This window comes from Eptesicus fuscus, chromosome 8 (genome assembly GCF_027574615.1).
Source record: "Eptesicus fuscus isolate TK198812 chromosome 8, DD_ASM_mEF_20220401, whole genome shotgun sequence".
NCBI classification, from domain to species: domain Eukaryota; kingdom Metazoa; phylum Chordata; class Mammalia; order Chiroptera; family Vespertilionidae; genus Eptesicus; species Eptesicus fuscus.
Genome location: NC_072480.1, coordinates 9,968,079 through 9,987,952, shown reverse-complemented (window position 1 = coordinate 9,987,952; position 19,874 = coordinate 9,968,079). Strand labels below are relative to the sequence as shown.

The following is a 19,874-nucleotide window of genomic DNA, read 5'->3' as shown; positions in this document are numbered from 1 at the left end:
TGGGCCACATTTTTATAAGACTTCCACAACAAAGATTATATTACAAGGTGATTTTCAGATATTATGAAATTCAAAATAGAATAGAATTGGCCTGAGTTTTTAAATAATTAAAACAGAAAATATCAAAGATTATTTTATATTCAAACCCACAGGTCAATTTAACTTTTGCAACTAAAAAGATTTTTGCTTTGGTTTTTAAAACAATCAGTATCAAAGCCAGCTCATTAAGAATTAAAAGCACATGTGAAAGACAATAGAGAAAAGTTCAAAAATAGTTTCTGAAAATGCACTGGTGAAAATGCATTGGTTAGAAACATACAGGTCTAGATACACGAAGTAAATAAGGAGATAGAGTTGAAGTTTCTTTAGCTCTGGAGTTTTCTGGGCCAGAGGAGTTTTAGGACACCTGCTGGAAGCAAATTCCAGCAGGGCATAATAAAATGCAAGAAGTTCATCAGGAGGCTGATGGATCTTGGGGCTTCAGCAGGGCTGAAGATCTGCATCTTATTGCCTGCTGCCAGACAGCTGAGGGCAGTTCCCCCAAGCTGATAATCCTTTACTGTTTACCAAACCTTACCTTTGATACGTATATCTACTTTGCTAGAGGGCAAAATGTGTGAATAAAAAGCCCTGGATGCGGAAATTCGAAGAGCTTAGTCAGTAGAGCTAAGCCTCCGTCTGGCTTTCCCCCATGCCTCCCAAATGTGTATTTCTTATCTAGTTTATTCATTTATGTCGCAGCCCCTTCTCCAGATTCCTGAACGCTTAATGCGGAAAGACCCCAGCAGACACCTGCCTCAATCTTCAAGGAGGCCCCAGGTGAGAAATGGGTAGTAGAGAACTATACTTGATAAAACAAATGTGAATCAGATTGTGAAAGCTATTATAATCACTTCTGATTATCCTACAGCACCTGGAAACATTAACATAATTCGAGGACCATTATGAAGACCTGCAGACAGTGGCTTGGGCATGAAGCTGAAATGCCTAGACACACAACACAACTTGTGTTTGCCATTACCTTATTAAATGTAAGATAAGGTGATATGTGGTTTCTGGAACTTCCTTCCAGGTAGAAAAACGAATTAAGTCACATTAACATAGGCTCTAATTAAGTGTTATAGACTTCTGCCCAGTCAGAGCTATCATTATAGGGGGACAAAGCAAAGCATTTAAAAGTAAACTATTTTATACTTACAGATTTGCTTTCTAAAAGTCTTCTAAAAATACTTGTGTACCAAAAATTGCTTATTTTTCTCATAATTTATTTTATATTTGTATATCTTATTATATTCCACTATTACTAATAATTCCACCATCTAGCTCTCATAGCAATCAAGTTTATAGTCAGTTTTAAAAGATAGCTAACTTTTTCTTTTAAAGAACTAGCAGAAAATTCTGCTTCTGTCCATAATGAGGTTAACAGGACCTGATTTACCCTTCTGCCTCAGATCAATGAAACACAATGAAAAAGCACATGAAACAATGTGTTCAGACATGGGGGTAACTGAAAGCGCAAAACAGAGGTCCCTGAAAGAGGGCAACCAAACGTGGTTAGCCCTAATATTGTCCCAGCTTACTGCATGAAGTGTTTCCAGGTTGCAGTGCAGGGAGCGAGAACCCAAATAGAGCTTGACGTTGAGGGGAGGGCTGAAACCTCGGGGAAGCCAAGGTGCCTAGGATTTGTGGGACAGAATAACAGAGAAGACAAAGCTGCCTGTAAAGAAGAGAGTCATTTAGAAAGAAAGTTCCAGAGATCTTCAGAGTGTTTGCCTCAAGTCTTTGGCATGCTTGTGAAGAAACTACCAGAGGCTTGGAAAAGAATTGTCAGAAATGAATGGGCAGAGCAATTCTTGGAGCTCACTCAGGGGTGGCAATAATTTGGTTTTCATCACTCAGAGTGGAAGAACCATATGATACAAGGAGCATCAAGTAAAGTACTCAGAAGAGATGATCTCAGTATTGAGTTACAAAATTAACTCAAGACTAAATAAGGCTTTAAGTAACCCTTAAAATGATCACCTGCTTTTAAGTAAGTAACAACTGCATCCCAGGACTAAATTCTAGAATATTTATTTAGAGGAAATATCCATCACACATCAAGGTTAAGTTCACAATGTCTCATATACAATAAAAAAATTAAGAAGCATGCAAGGAAGTAGGAAAATATGACCCATAATGAGGATAAAAATCAATTAATAGAAACAGACCTAGAAATAACACTTATTATAATATATTCTGTTTGTTCAAGAAGGTAGAGGAAAGAGCTATGGGATATGCCAAAAAGATCCAAATCAAGTATTTATACATGAAAACTATAATGTCTTGGATAAACATTATACACCTGAATGGGATTAATGGAAGATTAGATGTTGAGAGTAATGAATTAGAATACAAAGCAATAGAAGCCAGCCCAAATACAAAATAGAGAGAAAAAAATGAAAAATAGAGAGAAAAATGAATAGAACTTCAATGAACTTTGGGTACTTTCAAGTGACCAAATATATAAGTACCTGAAGTCCTCCCCTAAAACAGGGGTGGGTAAGTATAGGAGACATTTGAGGCAATAAAGAACAAAATTATTCCAAATTTGATTAAAATATCAACCCACAGATTATGACAAATCTCAATTATGAGCAACATCAAAGGTCATTATAACCAAATCGCTTTAAACCAGTGATAAAGAGAAAACCTTAAAAGAAGCCTGAGAAAAAAAGACATATTATATACAGATAAAAATGACAAAAGATTTATCTTTTGAAACAATGCAGACCAAAAGATACTAATCAATATCTTTGAGAAAAAATATCTTTCAAAAATGAAAATGAACCTTTCAGACATATAGAAGCTGAAATTATTCCTCTGCCCTATTAGAAATATTTCCACTGGAAGGCAAATGATATCAAATTAAAATCTGTATTTATACCATGGAAAGAAGAGTATCAGAAGTGGCAAATATGTAGGTAAATGTAGCATATTTCCCCCATATTTTGAAAATCCCTTTTAAAAATAATATACTGTTATTAACACAAGTAAGTCAATTTAAAAGCAAAAGGATGGAAGAAAAATATGCCATGCTAACAGTAATCAACAGGACACTGGAGTGGCTCTATTAATTAATATCACAAAAAGTAGATTTCAGAGAAAAGACTATTACCAGGCATAAAGAGAGTCATTCCCTAATGAAAAGGGTGTAATTAATTAAAAGGACAAAATAATCTAAAATATTTATGAACCTAATAAGAGTTTCAAAATACCTGAAACAAAACTGATAGAACTGAAAGGAAAAAAAATATCAGGAAACATTTTAAAAAGACTCCTTTGGTTTTAAGCTTAGCTTAAAATATAGTTTTCCTAGATTAAGTAAAATTCCTAAAAAATTTCTAGTACTTTTATAGGTTAATAATACACTCAATAAAAAGCTATTTCCCTGAGTTGCATTACCTTCTCATTAACTGCCAAATCAAGGCCAATGTTAGTGTGCGGTTTCCTTCATTGAGATCTTGTCCACCAATGCCAACCAGGGAAAACTTAGCTTGATTCTTCCCCAATTCCACAGCATAGTTACAATTCTCAAGCTGTTAATGAAGAAAGAGGACAACAATCTAATGTAATCATCTCTATGGTGCTAAAATAAAAAAAAATTATAATAAAAATAAAGACAGAATGAAATAAACATGGCCAGATTAAATGATCTCTCAAGTCTTGCCTGTTCCTGCAATTCTAGGATTCTAAATTAGATACTGAAAGTTCCATCTTTTTTTTAAATAAAACCTTTCATTTCTACCAAACAATATTCACAGTGGACTCTAAGTGTAAAACCAAAATAAATTAATCATTGTGGACATTTTCATGGCTATATCACACTACATAAACAGGGAGCCATGCTCAGTTACCTGTCCATAATATTCCTAAACTATCTGAATTCTGAAAGGTTGGCATGGAAAAATCTGGATTCTCTATTCTACATGCACACAATGGACTGACATATGAGACATATTCCTGTGGCTATGCTTGGATAGTAGGAAATGTTTGTGCCAACCTTGTTGCTACTTTTCCATAACAATGTGTTCTCACTGTGTTGACATTAGACAAACTATTTGTACAAGTCAAACTGTCAGTACAAAGTTCCAATTCTTTGGAAAATCAGAATGAGAGTCTTGCTGGAAGAGACCCTGCCCTGCTCTAATTATCTTAATTAGAATTTTTACATCATAATATTTAAAGACATCCAACATGGAATTATAAATAAGCAAGCAACTTGCTTTAATAAAACTAGGTTTCTGATTGCTTGACTGTAATTTAAACCCTGGATAAACATTACTTATCTAAGTTTGGCCTCCTGATAAGGTATTCACAGGATGCTTTTGTAGGCTTATGCCTACTGGAACATCTATATTTACCTTCTTCATATTGCCCCCCAGTTTGGGGTATGGTGGTTTGTTTACTCTGTTCCAATCAACAGGGACTTTAATCTTTTCATAGAGCTGGAAGATGACCAGGGCATCTGATAAGTCACTGAACAAAAAGCAAACACAAAAGAATTCTCAGATAGCTAACATTTATGAAGGGTCTATAGAGAGCTAGGCATTTCCTTATTTATTAGCTTAAGGAATATTCACAATTTGGTAAAATTGGTGTAAACAGCTCCATCTTTTGAGGTAAAGAAACTGACTCAGACATTGAGGGAACTTATTTGAGGTTTTCCGTAGGAAGACCTATGTCCCTTCAGTTAAAACTCATTGCCTCCAGGAAAAAAAATATGGCTCTAGTAAGTAGCATAGGAGACAATCACAAACTTAACATTTATTATTTTGCCTACTTGTGAGCAGATCATACATAGGCTGGCAACATTTGTTCTTTGGCTAGGTTATGATTGTGTATAAAACACATGGCCAGGCTGGTGTAAGAAAGTGAGTTTCTCTTTTTCTGAACATCCAACATCTGCAGATCAGTTTGGCCCTTCTCCCCTTTTCATCCAGGTGCACACATTTTGTGAAGAGAATTGCATATCATAGCAGTTTTTTAAATCTTGGGGATCTTTCAAGGTCTCAGAGTCCCCAAACACTCTTACCTGTACAAATGATTGACTCGAGGGTTAACACCCAAGGAGTTCATCCAGTTCCTAAATGTCCGTTCTTCTCTTGTCTCACCTAAATTAATGAAGACTGGTTATCTTTCAGGCCCCTAGAAAATATGCCTTATTAAAGTTTAACTAAAGAGGCTGTAATAAAATCTGAAGTAGAATTTTAAAAATTAAATAAACCCTAATGGATTTGGATGAGGTTGCTATTCTGTGTTAATTTTTCCATAGACCATGTAAGCTAGAGAACTAATGTGCGAGGTAGACACATTTGATATTTGAGTTGAGATAGGGGAGAGAATAGTATGGGCTAAATTTGGAAGGAGAGGAATTTGAGCTTCACCTTTTAGAACTGATAAAATCTGGTTAATGAAGATTAAAGGGAAGAGGATTTAAGGATGTGGGAGGGGTGGGATTAGGAGATAGAGTAAATATGAACCCAAAGGGAGTGATAGGCAAGGTCTTATTAAAACCATTAGGAACTGTTTTTTTTGGGATCTGTGTTCAGTGCATGGAGATAATGCTGTCCAGTGGCTGGAACCAGAATCAGGGATATTTGTGTGTTAGGTAGCAGATTTGGGTTGATATATTGGACAATCTTTATGGTTCTTTTTTATATTACTATAATAAATTCTTGAGCAAGGCAGAGATATAATGAAAACAGTATTGTGAGGTGCCAGACAGCAGTGTGTAGAATTTCTGAGAGGCAATATACATTTAAATTAAATTAAACATGCAGAGGGGATAGTGTTTGACACTAGCACATCCAAATGCTTGATGAATGGAGGAATAGGCCCCCCAAGACCTATTGAAATGGTGTGTTATTTAATAAAAGTCTAAAAGAGCAGAAAGGAAAAATAATGATCAAAAAGCCATTCTATAGGAAGAATTATTAGTATTTGCTGATTCAATATTAAGGTAGAACTGATGGATTTGGTAATTAAAGAAAAAAAATGGTAAGGTTAATGGAAATGGAGTCTTTCTGAAGGAAGCGGGTGGGAGGAGGGTAGAATAGAAAGATAGTGGTGTATGTGTGTGGGAGAAATGATCAATTCTGCTTTGTAAATGCTGAATCTCAAGTGATAGTGAAGGATACAAAGGCGAATGTTCTAGAGGCAGATGGAAATGGGTGATTAGAGGCTTGATATATATACATGGAGTCAGCAAAATGCATGGACCACTGACCACAATTTATCAAATGACACAAATGCATCAGTGTTGGAATACAAATTAATTTTGCATTCGTAGCTAGAGTAAAGCATTGTGGAAAAATGATCAACCAATATGTTAAATCTGGACTTCCTTTCTTTGGTGATAGTCATTTAATATTAACTTTGTTTTGATTTTCCTGTCTTAATATTGAGACTAACTCATGATGGGAAAAAAAGTAAACATCTCTGGCACTGTTACCTGTTAGAAACTGAGTAACACTATATGCTTTTTTGTTCACACTTAGGGAATTAACACCCAAACTATAATTGTCAGGGATTCTGCCTCAAAATATGGTTGTGTGCCTCCCATAACCCAAAGCAAAGAAACAAAACAAAAACCTCAGTAAGCACCCCCTCGAATAGTTAAAAAAAACATTTTTAGATGATGAGTGGCTGCAATGTCTTGCCTCTAGAAATTAACACTCAGTCCCTTAAGTACATAATTAGATTTTTGGAAGTTAGGATTTATTTCATCTGATAATTAAGTTCATTGTCTTGCCTAAAACAATTCTGATAATGGATAAAGCCTTTGTATTATGGATGTGATGTCATAATATTTGATTTTTCTTGCTCTGCTGTAATTGATTGGATTAATCTATTTTATTCCCTTTGTTATGTATCAGAGAATTCATAACCTGTTTGAGTTTTATATTTGCTTAGGAGGTGATTTTGAATTGCCTATAATTGAGAATGATTTTTTAAACTCTCAATCAACTGGCTTTCAGTTACCTTCAAGAGCCCCCCAATCTATGTCCTGGTTCTCTGGTTTGTGCAGGGCAGGATATCTGTTAAAGAGGTTGGCAATGAAAGCCAAGTTCAACTTGGGGTTCCCTCGGACAACATCTGTGGCTGTGACAAACTGCCGGCAGCCCAGTCTCTCCGCTTGCTGCAACATGCATTCTGCCCTCTGGATGTCATCCTTCTCCTGCAATGAAAAAATCAAGGCTGGGTCAAGGCTTTCCATGCACAAAGTAGACATGGATAACAGAAAAAGAAATGGAATCTTACCATTTAGTGTTTAGTGAGGAAACCTTTAGTGTTTAACCTCAAATAGACACTCAATAACAGCATATTATTATTTATATTCTCCTGAACCGAAATCTGAAAAATCACAAATAAAAGGAATCTTGGGACTTAAGTAATTGAGTCCTCTCATCTCTATACAGGACCATTTCAGATGAACGATTGGCTGTCCTGTTTTTTAAAACATTCAGTAGACACAGCCCCAGAAGGCGCAGGGAGGCTAACCCCAGTGGGACTTCCTGCACGGACACCATCGCTGACTGCTGAGTGAAGCAAAAGCTAGCAGGGCCCCAAGCGCCTGCAGCTGACACCTGTGGGACCAGCTCTGGAGGGAAGGGAGGATAGCTCAGAACAGGGACAATCAAGGTGAGAGACTCAGGGCAGACCCAGCCTCTGGGCAAAGGAGTTCCTGACCACTGCACCACTAGGGGCTTCAACCTCTTGGACCTCAATCAGGTTGCCCAGGACCATAAGAAAACATGACCCATATATATGCTGTCCACAAGAGACCTACCTCAGAACAAAATACACTCAGAATGAGAATGAAGGGATGGAAAAATATATTCCATGCAGGAAAAAAAAAAAATCTGGAGTAGCAAGACTCATATCTGACAAATTAGACCTCATAACAAAGGCCTTAACAAGAGACAAAGAAGGTCACTTCGTAATACCAAAGGGAATGACTCAACAAGAAAATATAACCCTTATAAACATATGCACCCAATATAGGAGTACTCAAGTTCATAAAAAAAAACAACAACTATTGATGGACTTTAAGGGAGAAATCAACAGCAATACAGTCATAGTAGACTGTGTGTGTGTGTGTGTGTGTGTGTGTGTGTGTGTGCGTGTGTGTGTGAAATAGTAGACTTTAACACCCACAGGCTGCACTGGATAGATCTTCCAAGACAAAAAAATAACAAGGAAGCAGAGGCCTTAAATGACACACTAGATCAGATAGACCTAACTGATATTTACAGAACATTTCAACACAAGCAACAGATCATACATCCTTCTCAAGTGCACATGGAACATTCTCAAAGATAAACCACATGTTAGGGCACAAAACAAGTCTCTACTAATTCAAGAAGATTGATATGATACAAAGCATCTTCTCAGATAACAATGGCATGAAGTTAGACATCAACTACAATAAAAAAACTCAAATACATGGAGGTTAAATAGCATGTTATTAAACAATTAATGGATTACCAATGAGATCAAGCAAGAAATTAAAAACTTCCTGGAGACAAATGAAAATGAACATACAACCCCCCAAAACCTATGGGACACGGCAAAAGCAGTGTTGAGAGTGAAGTTCATATTACTACAAGTAACTCAAGAAACAAGAAAAAGGACTAATAAACTATCTAACCTTACAACTAAATGAATTATAAAGAGAATAGAAAGAAAAGCCCAGAGGAAGTAAAAGGAAGGAAATAATAAAGACCAGAGCGGAAATAAATGACATAGAGACTAAAAGACAGTACAAAATATCAATAAATCCAAGAGCTTGTTCTTTGAAAAGATAAACAAGATTGTTGAACCCCTAACCAGACTCCTCAAGAACCAAAGAGAGAGGATCCAAATAAGTAAAATCAGAAATGAAAGAGGTGATATAACAATGGACACCACAGAAATACAAAGGATTGTTAGCAAATACTATGAACAACTATATGCCAGCGAACTAGATAACCTGGGTGAAATGGACAAATTCCTAGGTATATACAATCTTCCACAACTAAATCAGGAAGAATCAGAAAACCTGAGTAGGCCAATAACAACTAATGAAATTAAAACAGTAATGAAAAAACTTCCAGGAAACAAAAGTCCTGAACTGGGTGAATTTACAGATGAATTTTACCAAACATTCAAAGAAGAACTAACACCTACCTTCCTCAAAATATCCTCCCAAAAAAAATCCAAGAAGAAGGAACACTTCCAAGCTCTTGTTAAAAGGCCAGCATTAAACTAATTTCAAAACCATATAAGGATACTACAAAGAAAGAAAATTACAGGCCAATATCCCTGATGAACACAGATGTTAAAATCCTCAAAAATATATTAGCAAATTGGATCAAGCAAGACATTAAAAAGATCATACATTATAATCAAGTGGGATTTATTCCAGGGATACAACGCTGGTACAATATTCACAAATCAATAAATGTGATACATCACATAAACAAATCCTAATATATAAAAACCCAGGGCCCGTAAAGTCCAAAATGATCGAAGGCTTGACCCACTGGAAGTCAATACTGCAGTCAGTGCTGGGTTGCCGTGGTGACCCAGCACTAACTGCCGAGGGGGCTGGATCAGGCCTGGAGAGAGGCAGGGTCTGACCCACAGTCTCCGTGGCAGCTGTTGATCAGCCGTTTCCTCTCTCTTTCTCTCTGGGCTTTGTCAGCAGCAGCGCCTCTGTTTCTCTCTGGGCCTCTATGGGGGCTACTGATCAGCCCCGCCTCTCTGATCAGGCCCAGAGATAGGCCTGGAGATGCTAACTGGCATAGAAACTGACCAATCAGAACCAAATCTGGGTGAACTGTGAGGAGCCAATGGCTGCCTAGGAGGCAGAGTTTTTGATGCTGACTGGCATAGAAACTGACCAATCAGAACCAAATTGGCTGGCAGGGAAGGGCAGGAGAGGGCAGTTAGGGGTAATCAGGCAGGCAGAGCCAGTTAGGGGCAATCAGGCCAGCAGGGGAGAGCAGTTGGGGGCGATATCAGGCCGGCAGGGGAGGGCCCTTGGGGGTGAGAACAGGCCGGCAGGGGAGGGCAGTGGGGGCAACCAGGCTGACAGGGGAGGGCAGTTAGGGGCAATCAGGCAAGCAGGCAGGCAGGCAGAGGCAGTTAGGGGCGATCAGGCAGGCAGGCAGAGAGGTTAGGGGCAATCACGCAGGCAGAGGGGTTAGGGCAATCAGGCAGGCAGGCAGAGGCAGTTAGGGGTGATCAGGCAGGCAGGCAGGTAAGTGGTTAGGAGCCAGCGGTCCCAGATTGTGAGGGGGATGTCCAACTTCTGGTTTAGGCCCAATCCCACAAGGGTCAGATATCCCCCAAGGGGTCTCCGATTGGAGAGGATGCAGGCTGGGCTGAGGGAACCCCCACTCCATGCACAAATTTTGTGCACTGGGCCACTAGTTAAAAGATAAAAAACACATGATCATATCAATAGATGCAGAAAAGGCATTTGATAAAATCCAGCACCTATTTTTGATAAAAATTCTCAGTATAGTGGGAATAGAGGGGTTATACCTCAACATAATAAAGGCCATATATGACAAACCTACAACCAACATCATACTCAATGGACAAAAACCTAAAGTGTTTCTCTTAAGAACAAGACCAAGACAGAAATGTCTGCTTTCACCACTCTTATTCAACAGTACTGGAAGTTGTAGCCACAGCAATCAGATAAGAAAAAGAAATAAAAGGCATCCAAATTGGAAAGAAGGAAGAAAAACTGTCATTATTTGCAGTTTACATGAGGGTGTACATAGAAACCCCTAAAGACTCTACCAGGAAATTACTAGACTTAATAAATGAATTATGTAAGGTAGCGGAATATAAAATCAACACCCAGAAGTCAATGGCATTTCTATACACCAATAATGAACTCTGAAAGAGAAACTAAAAAAAGCAATCCCATTTACCTTTGCAACAAAAAAGATAAGGTACCTAGGAATAAACTTAACCAAGGGGTAAAAGACCTGTACTTAGAAAACTATAAGACATTAAAAAAAGAAATAGAGGAAGATACAAACAAAAGAAAGCATATACCATATTCATGGATTGGAAGAATTAACATCATCAAAATGTCTATACCCAAAGCAATCTAAAGATTCAATGCAATTCTTATTAAAATACTAATGGCATATTTCACAGAGTTAGAACAAATACTCCAAAAATTTATATGGAACCATAAAAGACCGAGAATAGATGCAGCAAGCTTGAGAAAGAAGAGCGAAGTAGGAGGGATCACAATACCGATAGCAAACTATACTACAAAGCCATTATAACCAAAACAGCCTGGTACTGGCATAAGAACAAGTATATAGACCAATGGTTTAGAAGAGACCCCAGAAATTGATCCATACCATACGGTCAATTAATATTTGACAAAGGAGGCAAGAACACACAATGGAGTAAAGACAGTCTCTTCAACAAATGGTGCTGGGAAAACTGCACAGACACATGCAAAAAGATGAAACTAGACCACCAACTTACACCATAAACAAGAATAAACTCAAGTGGATAAAAGACTTAAATGTAAGACATGAAACCATAATAATATTAGAGGAGAACATAGGCAGTAAAATCTCAGACATCTCACATAGCAATATGTTTATGGCTACATCTCTTAGGGCAAAGGAAACAAAGGAGAAAATAAACAAATGGGACTACATCTAAAGAAAAAGCTTCTGCACAGCAAAAGAAACCATCAACAAAAGGAAAAGGGAGCCCACAGTATGGGAGAACATATTTGCCAATGATACATCTGATAAGGGGTTAATGTCCAAAATATATAAAGTACTCATACAAATCAACAAAATGAAGGTAAACAATCCAATAAAAAAAATGGGCAGAAGACCTGAATAAACATTTTTTCCAAAGAGGACATACAAATGGCCAAGAGACATATGAAAAAATGCTCGAAGTCACTAATCATCAGAGAAATGCAAATTAAAATCACAATGAGATAACACCTCACACCTGTCAGACTGGCTATCATAAAAAAAAATCAACACATAACAAGTGCTGGTGAGGATGTGGAGAAATGGGAACACTAGTTCACTGCTGGTGGGAATACAGATTGGTGCAGCCACTATGGAAAACAGTATGGCATTTCCTCAAAAATTTAAAAATGGAACTTCCATTTGACCCAGCGATCCTACTTCTCAGAATCTATCCTAAAAACCTCAAAACACCAACCAGAAAGAATATATGCACCCCTATGTTCATAGCAGCGTTATTTACCATAGCTAAGATTTGGAAACAGTCCAAGTGCCCACCAGTAGATGAGTAGATAAAAAAAGCTGTGGTTCATTTACACTATGGAATACTATTCAGCTGTAAAAGAGGGATCTCCTACCCTTTGGGACAGCATGGATGGACCTGGAAAATATTATGCTAGTGAAATAAGCCAATCTGAGAAAGACAAATATCACATGATCTCACTTATTTGTGAAATTTAATGAACAAAATGAATTGACAACAAAATAAGATCCGAAGCTTGGAAAAGACTGACATACTTTGGTGTGGCATTGGGGGGATGAGAAGAGATAACCAAAAAACTTATATACTTACTAGAGGCCCAGTGCATGAAAATTTGTGCACTGGGGGTGGGGGGGGTGTCCCCTTAGCCTGGCCTGTGCCCTCTCGTAGTCTGGGACACCTCGGGGAATGTCTGACTGACTGCTTAGGCCCGCTCCCCAGGGGATCAGGCCTAAGCTGGCAGTCAGGCATCCCTCTGGTGGCCCGGAAGCCCTAAGGGAATGTCTGACTAACAGCTTAGGCCCGCTCCCCCTGTGGAAGTGGGCCTAAGCCGTTAGTCAGACATCCTTAGCACTGCTGTCGAGGTGGGAGAGGCTCTCGCCACCACCGCTGCACTGGCCAGCCATGAGCCGGCTTCTGGCTGAGCAGCGCTCCCCCTGTGGAAGTGCACTGACCACCAGGGAGCAGCTCCTGCCTTGAGCATCTGCCCCCTGGTGGTCAGTGCATGTCATAGCGACCGGTCATTCCTGGTTGTTCTGTCGTTAGGGTCAATTTGCATATTACCCTTTTATGATATAGGCTATGCATAGCCCATGGACATGGGCAATAGGGTGGTGAAGTCTTGTGGGGGGTTGGGGGTGGGAGGAGGGGGTAAAGAGGAAGATGGGAGGAAATGGGATATATTTGTAATACTATCAACAAAGAAAATATATTTTAAAAAATATTCAGTAGATTCTATAACTTATTAAGGGGATTTAATTATTTTTAGCCATTAAGCTTACTTTTTAATATTTCTTATACAAGCCATAAGATTTTGTCTACCAAAAATGTTTATTTATTAAGTAATAAATTATATTCTTATTTTTAGTTCATCAAAGATATTTATATCTGCCATTAAAAATGTATGACTAGTATAATCGCATTTCCCACAATGAGATGGTATACATGCAACTTGAACAAAATAAACATGGTAAGTTATTTAAGCTACATATTGTCATTAATAACTATATAATATCAATTTGGCTTTTGCAGACTTCAGACTGAGAAGCACTCACTGAACATATTAAAAGTCTATTCAGCCCTACCCGGTTTGACTGGGTGGATAAAACATTGGCCTGCAGACTGAAGGGTCCCAGGTTCAATTCCAATCAAGGGCACATGCCAGGGTTGTGGGCTCAATCCCCAGTGTGGGGCATGCAGGAGGCAGCCAATCATTTATGTTTCTATCTCTCTCTCCCTTTCCTTTCCTCTCTGAAAACAAAACAAAAAAAAATATATATATTTAGAAAGTTAATTCATATAGTTTTAGAGAATCTCCTGTCATTTGTAAGCAGACTCCTATTAGAAGACTCTTGTTGAATTGTGCTCCACTGTCCTTAAAGCTCTTAAGAGTCTACGAAAACACCAATTTTCAGAAAACAGAACTTCAAACTAGAATTATTTCTTAATATGATGCTTTACTTGATAACACTATATACATTATACATTTCATGAGCTTTACTTCTCATTCAGGAATGAGTTGACTTTAATATCAACTCATTGGGTTGAAGTCCAATAATATTAATTGAGGCACAAAAATGGGTAAGATGATTTCTCAAGGTCAATATTACAATGGTGGCAGAACTAAAGTTTTGACATTCAGACTCATGCTATGCCCAGTGTTTTTAAGAATGCTCAAACCAGTCACTTCTAAGAATTCACAGGATCCTGCCCAGTCTTTTCCTCGCATTACCCTTAGTGATGCAGTGAGGGAGGGCTGTGGCCGGGTGATTTTGGAGCCACCGTTAGGTTTAAATTCTTGCTGTATCAGGCACTGGGCTCTGCGGCATGAGATGATTACTAGCTTCTCTGACCTCCAGTTTTCTCAACAATAAAGCAGTTTAACACTTACCTCAGTGGTGTTTGTAGGATTAGAGGCTGTATATGCAATATGCCTTGCACAGTACCTGGCACATTGGAGGAACTCAACAAGAAGGGATTCCTTTTTTTAAAGTTATTGCTAGAGGAAAAGGGCCCCAGACTTGGACCAAATTACTTCCAAAAATCTGTCATATGATCTTAATTAACCCTTCTGATCTGTTTTCATCACTAAAGTGAGAATTTATTTATTTGTATAAATATTTCATCTATTTCCAGAAATAATACTCAGGAACCTAAATATGGAAATAATACGTCTTGGTACTGTGGAGCCTACTAAATGACAGGAAATATACAGAAGTGCCTAGTATGGTGTATGGCACTTAATTGGTATTAGTTTCGTTCTTTCCTTAATATTTATTTCCAGGTTACATTTCCCACAATTATTACCCAAAACTGTTAACAGTTTTTAAAGGCTTTAAACAGAGATGTCCCCTCATGCAACCCCAGAGTCAGGTTGTACAGGTCAATGAGACCCCAATGAAAAGGCAGCATTGTGTTCTCTAAACAGAGCTTGGAACATGGCCTTACCCTTAGTCCTGACATGTCAATCACAACAGCAGGAATACCTTCTTCATCTCCTTTTGGAGCAACCTGTTCCAGCAGGTGGTAATATGCTTTTGAGTCCTGTGAGCAATTAGGAAATTACAATTTTAAATTACATACTTGGTACAATGATTTCCCAAAAGCAAATATTTTTCATTTCTTATTCAAACTGTCATTCAAGAATACAACTTAATTAACAAAGCTGGAAACATTCACTAATTTGAATTCTCTATTTGTCTGTTTACATACTATATTTGCTTTTATTTTTACAATGAGTATAACATTAAAGGTATAGGACATACACAAAGGTAAACCCAAAGATGTAAATACTATTCCTTTTACCTCAAGGGAGGAAAATAATTTATGAACATATATTCAACTCATTGGGTTGAAGTCTAATAATATTAATTGAGGCACAAAAATGGGTAAGATAATTTCTCAAGATCAATATTAAAATGGTGGCAAAACTAAAGTTTTGACATTCAGACTCAGGAAAATATACAGGACAATATATATACAGGAAAGTATATATACCTTTATATTGCTGAAGTCAGTCAGCTAAAGTTTAATTTTTAAAAAGTGACAGGAAAAGGAAGCAGAAGTTTAAAAAAGAGTTTACAAATACATTTAAATAGATAATAAGCAAAAGAAGAATATTTTAAACAAGCAGTTTTTATGTAAAAGGAGAGATATTGAGATTACAAATTAATTTAATGTTTATCCAGAAATTAGAAAAAGTGGTTAAGCTTAGTTATAGAAGATTGTATGTAGATAGTGAATTATTATGTTTTCTTAGATTCTGGGAATATGCTTATTGATAAAAAGCATATTTCTCAGAATTGTAGTCTTAAAATTATAGATGTACTGTATTCTCATTCAATGAAAGCATGCAGATTTTCAGGTAATTTATTTAAACCATTTAAAGAGATTTTTATTTCTCTTAAAGACTGAAAAATTAGCTGTTGTTACGTTTTTTGTTGTTTTGTTTTTGAAACTGGATAGGTCCTGGGGAGAGCGGGGGTATGTGTGCTCACCACCTGTGACATTAGAAAGATGAGAACAAGAGAATGCCAGCTATTGATGTTGCACCTGTGGAAACTGAATTTCATCTCTTTTCTTTCTGCTTTCCCTTCCTCTTAATTTTCACTGCAGCTATTTTAAAGCCAGTGAAAGTTCCATGCAGGCGCTAGGCATGAATAAAACCTGTCTACCACATGTTACATCTGTTTAGCTTTGCTAAGAATCAACTTATTTCATCTGATCCTAAGAAACCTGTTTCGCTCACTCTAGTGCAGAGGTAGGAAACCTTTTTTTCTGCCAAGGGCCATTTGGATATTTATAACATCATTCACAGGCCAGACAAAAGTATCAGCTTAAAAATTAGCCTGCTCTACTTGGTCAAACATTTAATGAACTCACTCCTAATGCCTTGGCAGGGCCAGACCAAATGATTTCGTGGGCCTCATGCAGCCCGCCGGCTGGATGTTGCTGTTAATTATTGCTAGAGGAAAGGGCCCCAGAATGCAGTGGAGCATTCTCCCCACCTCTGCTGACTTGGTGTGATTTAAGGGCATCTCACAGTTGCCTGTTGCTCAGACATACATGTCACAGCACTGCCCTTGGTTGGGATGCGGCTGCTTCTGAGAACAGGCACGACTACTATGTAAGCGCTCAGGTTGCCAGTTCCCATCTCTCATAGATACTTCCCAAGTCCAAAATGGTTATTATTCGGAAGAACACAGCCTCTCAGTGATGGGAAAGCAGGTGAATTTATGGCTTAGCTTACACAGCCTAATTTTGGCTGAAAAGCTTGAAAATGTTGGCTGAAACAATTGCAAAGCTAAACTGTTGAGTACAAAGGGAGATAATGCTTTCCAGCTCCTGTTCAATCCCCGTTTGGTTGGCGGTGCTAGAAGACTGTTAATACCCAATGAAAGTGGTGTCGTTAAAAAAATGAATTTGCATTATTAGCTTAGGTCCTAAGGAATGGGGAACTCTACATCCTAGAAGCTTCAGTCTAACTGGCATCAGGCCTGACAGGCCCTGAGTTCTAAAAGCCAGGAGTCCACAGCAGGAGAAAGCTGTCACCTAAAGAATTACCAACCTGACCCTGGCTGGTTTGGCTCAGTGGATAGAGCGTCAGCCTGCAGACCAAAGGGCCGGAGTTTGATTCCAGTCAAGGGTGTGTACCTTGGCTGCAGGCTCCTCCCTGGCCCGGGCCCTGGTCAGGACGGGTGCAGGAGGCAAGCAATCAATGTGTTTCTCTAACATCCATGTTTCTCTCTGTCTTTCCCTCTCCTACTCTCTCTAAAAGATCAATGGAAAAATATCCTTAGGTGAGAATTAACAACAACAAAAAAAAGAATTATCAGCCTGGGTTGACTCCTGGTGAGCCATGTGACCTTTCCTCTGACTCTCTTTGGAGAAAATCTCTTTAAGTTTTAAGAAAGTGGAGACTGAAGTGTTTTTTGTATGTTGCATCCAGCATCTCACATCACTTGCTCCTTGGGACTGCCTTCTGATGTTCCTTACTCTCCCTTAAGCTCTTTCTATGGATCCAACTGCCATCAATGCCAGCAGCTTTTCCCCTTCCCTTTGACATGGAACTTTACACAAAATTGAAAACCACAGTGCATGCTTCCCTCAGCCTTGCCCCTTTGGGATTTTTGTTGTAGGACCGATTATGCCTTCTGCACACTCTGGGGTAAATTCTCATTGCAGACAGTTTCCAAAATCATTATCTTTTAAAAATCACTGATGCATACAAAAGAAAACCTTTCAAGAAATTCACAACTTGTTTTCTTTGAGAGGCAGTATAGTATGGCAGTCAAGTATGGGAACCTTGGATGCCAACTGCTGGATTTAAATCCTGACCCTACCCCCAGCTGTGTGAACTTGAACAAGTCACTTAACTTCTCTTTACTTCTGTTTCCTTATCTGTAAAATGAAGAAATAATAATCCTTATCTCAAAGGTTTGCTGTGAGGATTAATGAGTCAATAAATATATAAAGCAGTTAGAACAGTGCCTGGTATACAGTAGACACTATGTGTGCTGGTATTAATATAATTAGAAGAATCCTCATTTAATTTTTTTAAAGGAATCCTGACCTGATAGTCTCATTTATAAAATCAGAAAAGACATTACAGTCCTCCACATACTTCACAAGCAGTCTTATCTCTTGCCCTTCTTCTACCTCTTCCTCATCCCTCTACTTCCTGATATTGAAACTCTAAGAAAGACCCGTCACCTTTTGTTGCTGTGCAGTTGCTAGACTTCAGACAGATCTGTGTGTGGCCCAGCACTTGGACTTGAGAACAGCAAGCCTTCCAAAACAGCACCAGCCACTCTCGAACTAACCCCAGAATCTAAAGAGTTGGGGCCCATTGTCTTGATTTTTACTCCATTAACACCCAAACTCCCTTCACTGCTGCAGTCAATCATGTTCAAGTTACACTTCTCCTACCTTGATGTCAGTACTGAAGTTGCTGACTTTGCTGCAGCCTGCGTTTTCCAGGTGGTAATTAGCCCATCTCAGCAGGAGCTCCTCAGGGGAGAGTTTCATCAAGTCCTCCAGACTCTCCCCTTCTCTCAGAAGAGCAATCAGAACTGAGGACGCACAAAAGCGGAAGTAAAATGAATACGGGGATATTTGGGAGGATGCTCTGCTGGAAAGCCAAAGATAGCAACTTCATTTCTCTGAGGTAAAGGCACTCACAGCTTTTCCCATGGAGTAAATACTTTATTATTATTCCCTAAAAAAAGGTGTAAGGTACTGTGAGTTAATTTATTACCCCTATTTTTCAGATGGGAAACAAAAGGCACCAATGAACCTTGATGCTATGCCTAAGAATAAATTGGTAGAGCCAAGGAAATAAACAAGACTATTGGCTCAGAACACTCCATGGGGTCAGTCAGATCACATTTCATGAGATGACAACATTTTTGCTTTTAAGTGATCAATTTTGTAATAATGACTATGTTCTATAGATTGTGTTTAATATTTCAAATGCTTTCTTGAATAATTATAGCAGCTCAAAAAGTAGAATAAACTCTTCTATATTTTCCAGACGAATACATATTTCTTACTCAGTTAAAAAATTTAAATTTAACTGAGGTCATTATTTGCAAATCGATAGTCTTTCTTGTGGACTCTGAGTTCTCATTTGTTTCTTCTTCTTCTTTATATTATGCTTAATATATTGGTTTTATATTACCCCAGGATTCTTCACAGTTTATTGTGATTTGGACTTTAAAAGTATATAATAACATTATATGTATACTTTATATATAATTTATAAAGATTAGAATTTGGCTACAGATTTTGTATTGGTAAGATCTGTACTTGAAAATCAAAAAGTAACACTGTATTTTACATAATACTTATCAAGATCTATTATTTCTGTCTAAAGGACAGGGCTGTAATTGTTTAAATGCAGAGAGGATGCTCAGAGCAACTAGCAATAGATTCACAGCTACATGTTTAGCTGAGAACTTTGAAACACTAAATGTAATTTTCTATCATTTTGGTAAGAACTATATCAAGTTTCTCCTAATCTATTGGTATCACTGCAGTATATGAATACGAATCGCTTCGTAAAACACAAGTTAAAAGTAGACTTGCTACAAAGTGTCTAAAAGCAAAATTAACTCAGAAAAGCTCTTGAGGTTGGAGTCTCAGACAGCTAGACTGAGCTATAGGTCTAAAAATGCATTATTATTAGTCTGTAGTCTTAAAAAGCTTTTGTCCCATCATTTAAAAAAATCTGGTCAGCATGGATAAAATCTATTACATTAATACAATGAATTCAATATAACTGTAGTTTTAAAAAATTGAGGATTCTGAGCTTGACTATTCCTGACATCACCTCCTACAGCCCC

At 38.0% G+C, this 19,874-nt stretch overlaps 1 protein-coding gene across 4 annotated transcripts in view; it reads right to left on the bottom strand.

Annotated features, from left to right (window-relative positions):
- The window catches only part of LCP1 (lymphocyte cytosolic protein 1), a 69,420-nt gene that overhangs the window by 13,650 nt on the left and 35,896 nt on the right, over positions 1–19,874 (bottom strand). For all 4 annotated transcript variants that reach the window (XM_008152057.3, XM_028161330.2, XM_054719760.1 and 1 more), the window contains 6 exons: positions 18,460–18,602; positions 14,980–15,075; positions 7,024–7,219; positions 5,075–5,153; positions 4,404–4,518; positions 3,445–3,578 (listed from right to left, as the gene is read on the bottom strand). In XM_008152057.3, coding sequence (XP_008150279.1) covers positions 3,445–3,578; positions 4,404–4,518; positions 5,075–5,153; positions 7,024–7,219; positions 14,980–15,075; positions 18,460–18,602 — 763 coding nt within the window. The remainder of the gene's footprint in view (positions 1–3,444; positions 3,579–4,403; positions 4,519–5,074; positions 5,154–7,023; positions 7,220–14,979; positions 15,076–18,459; positions 18,603–19,874) is intronic.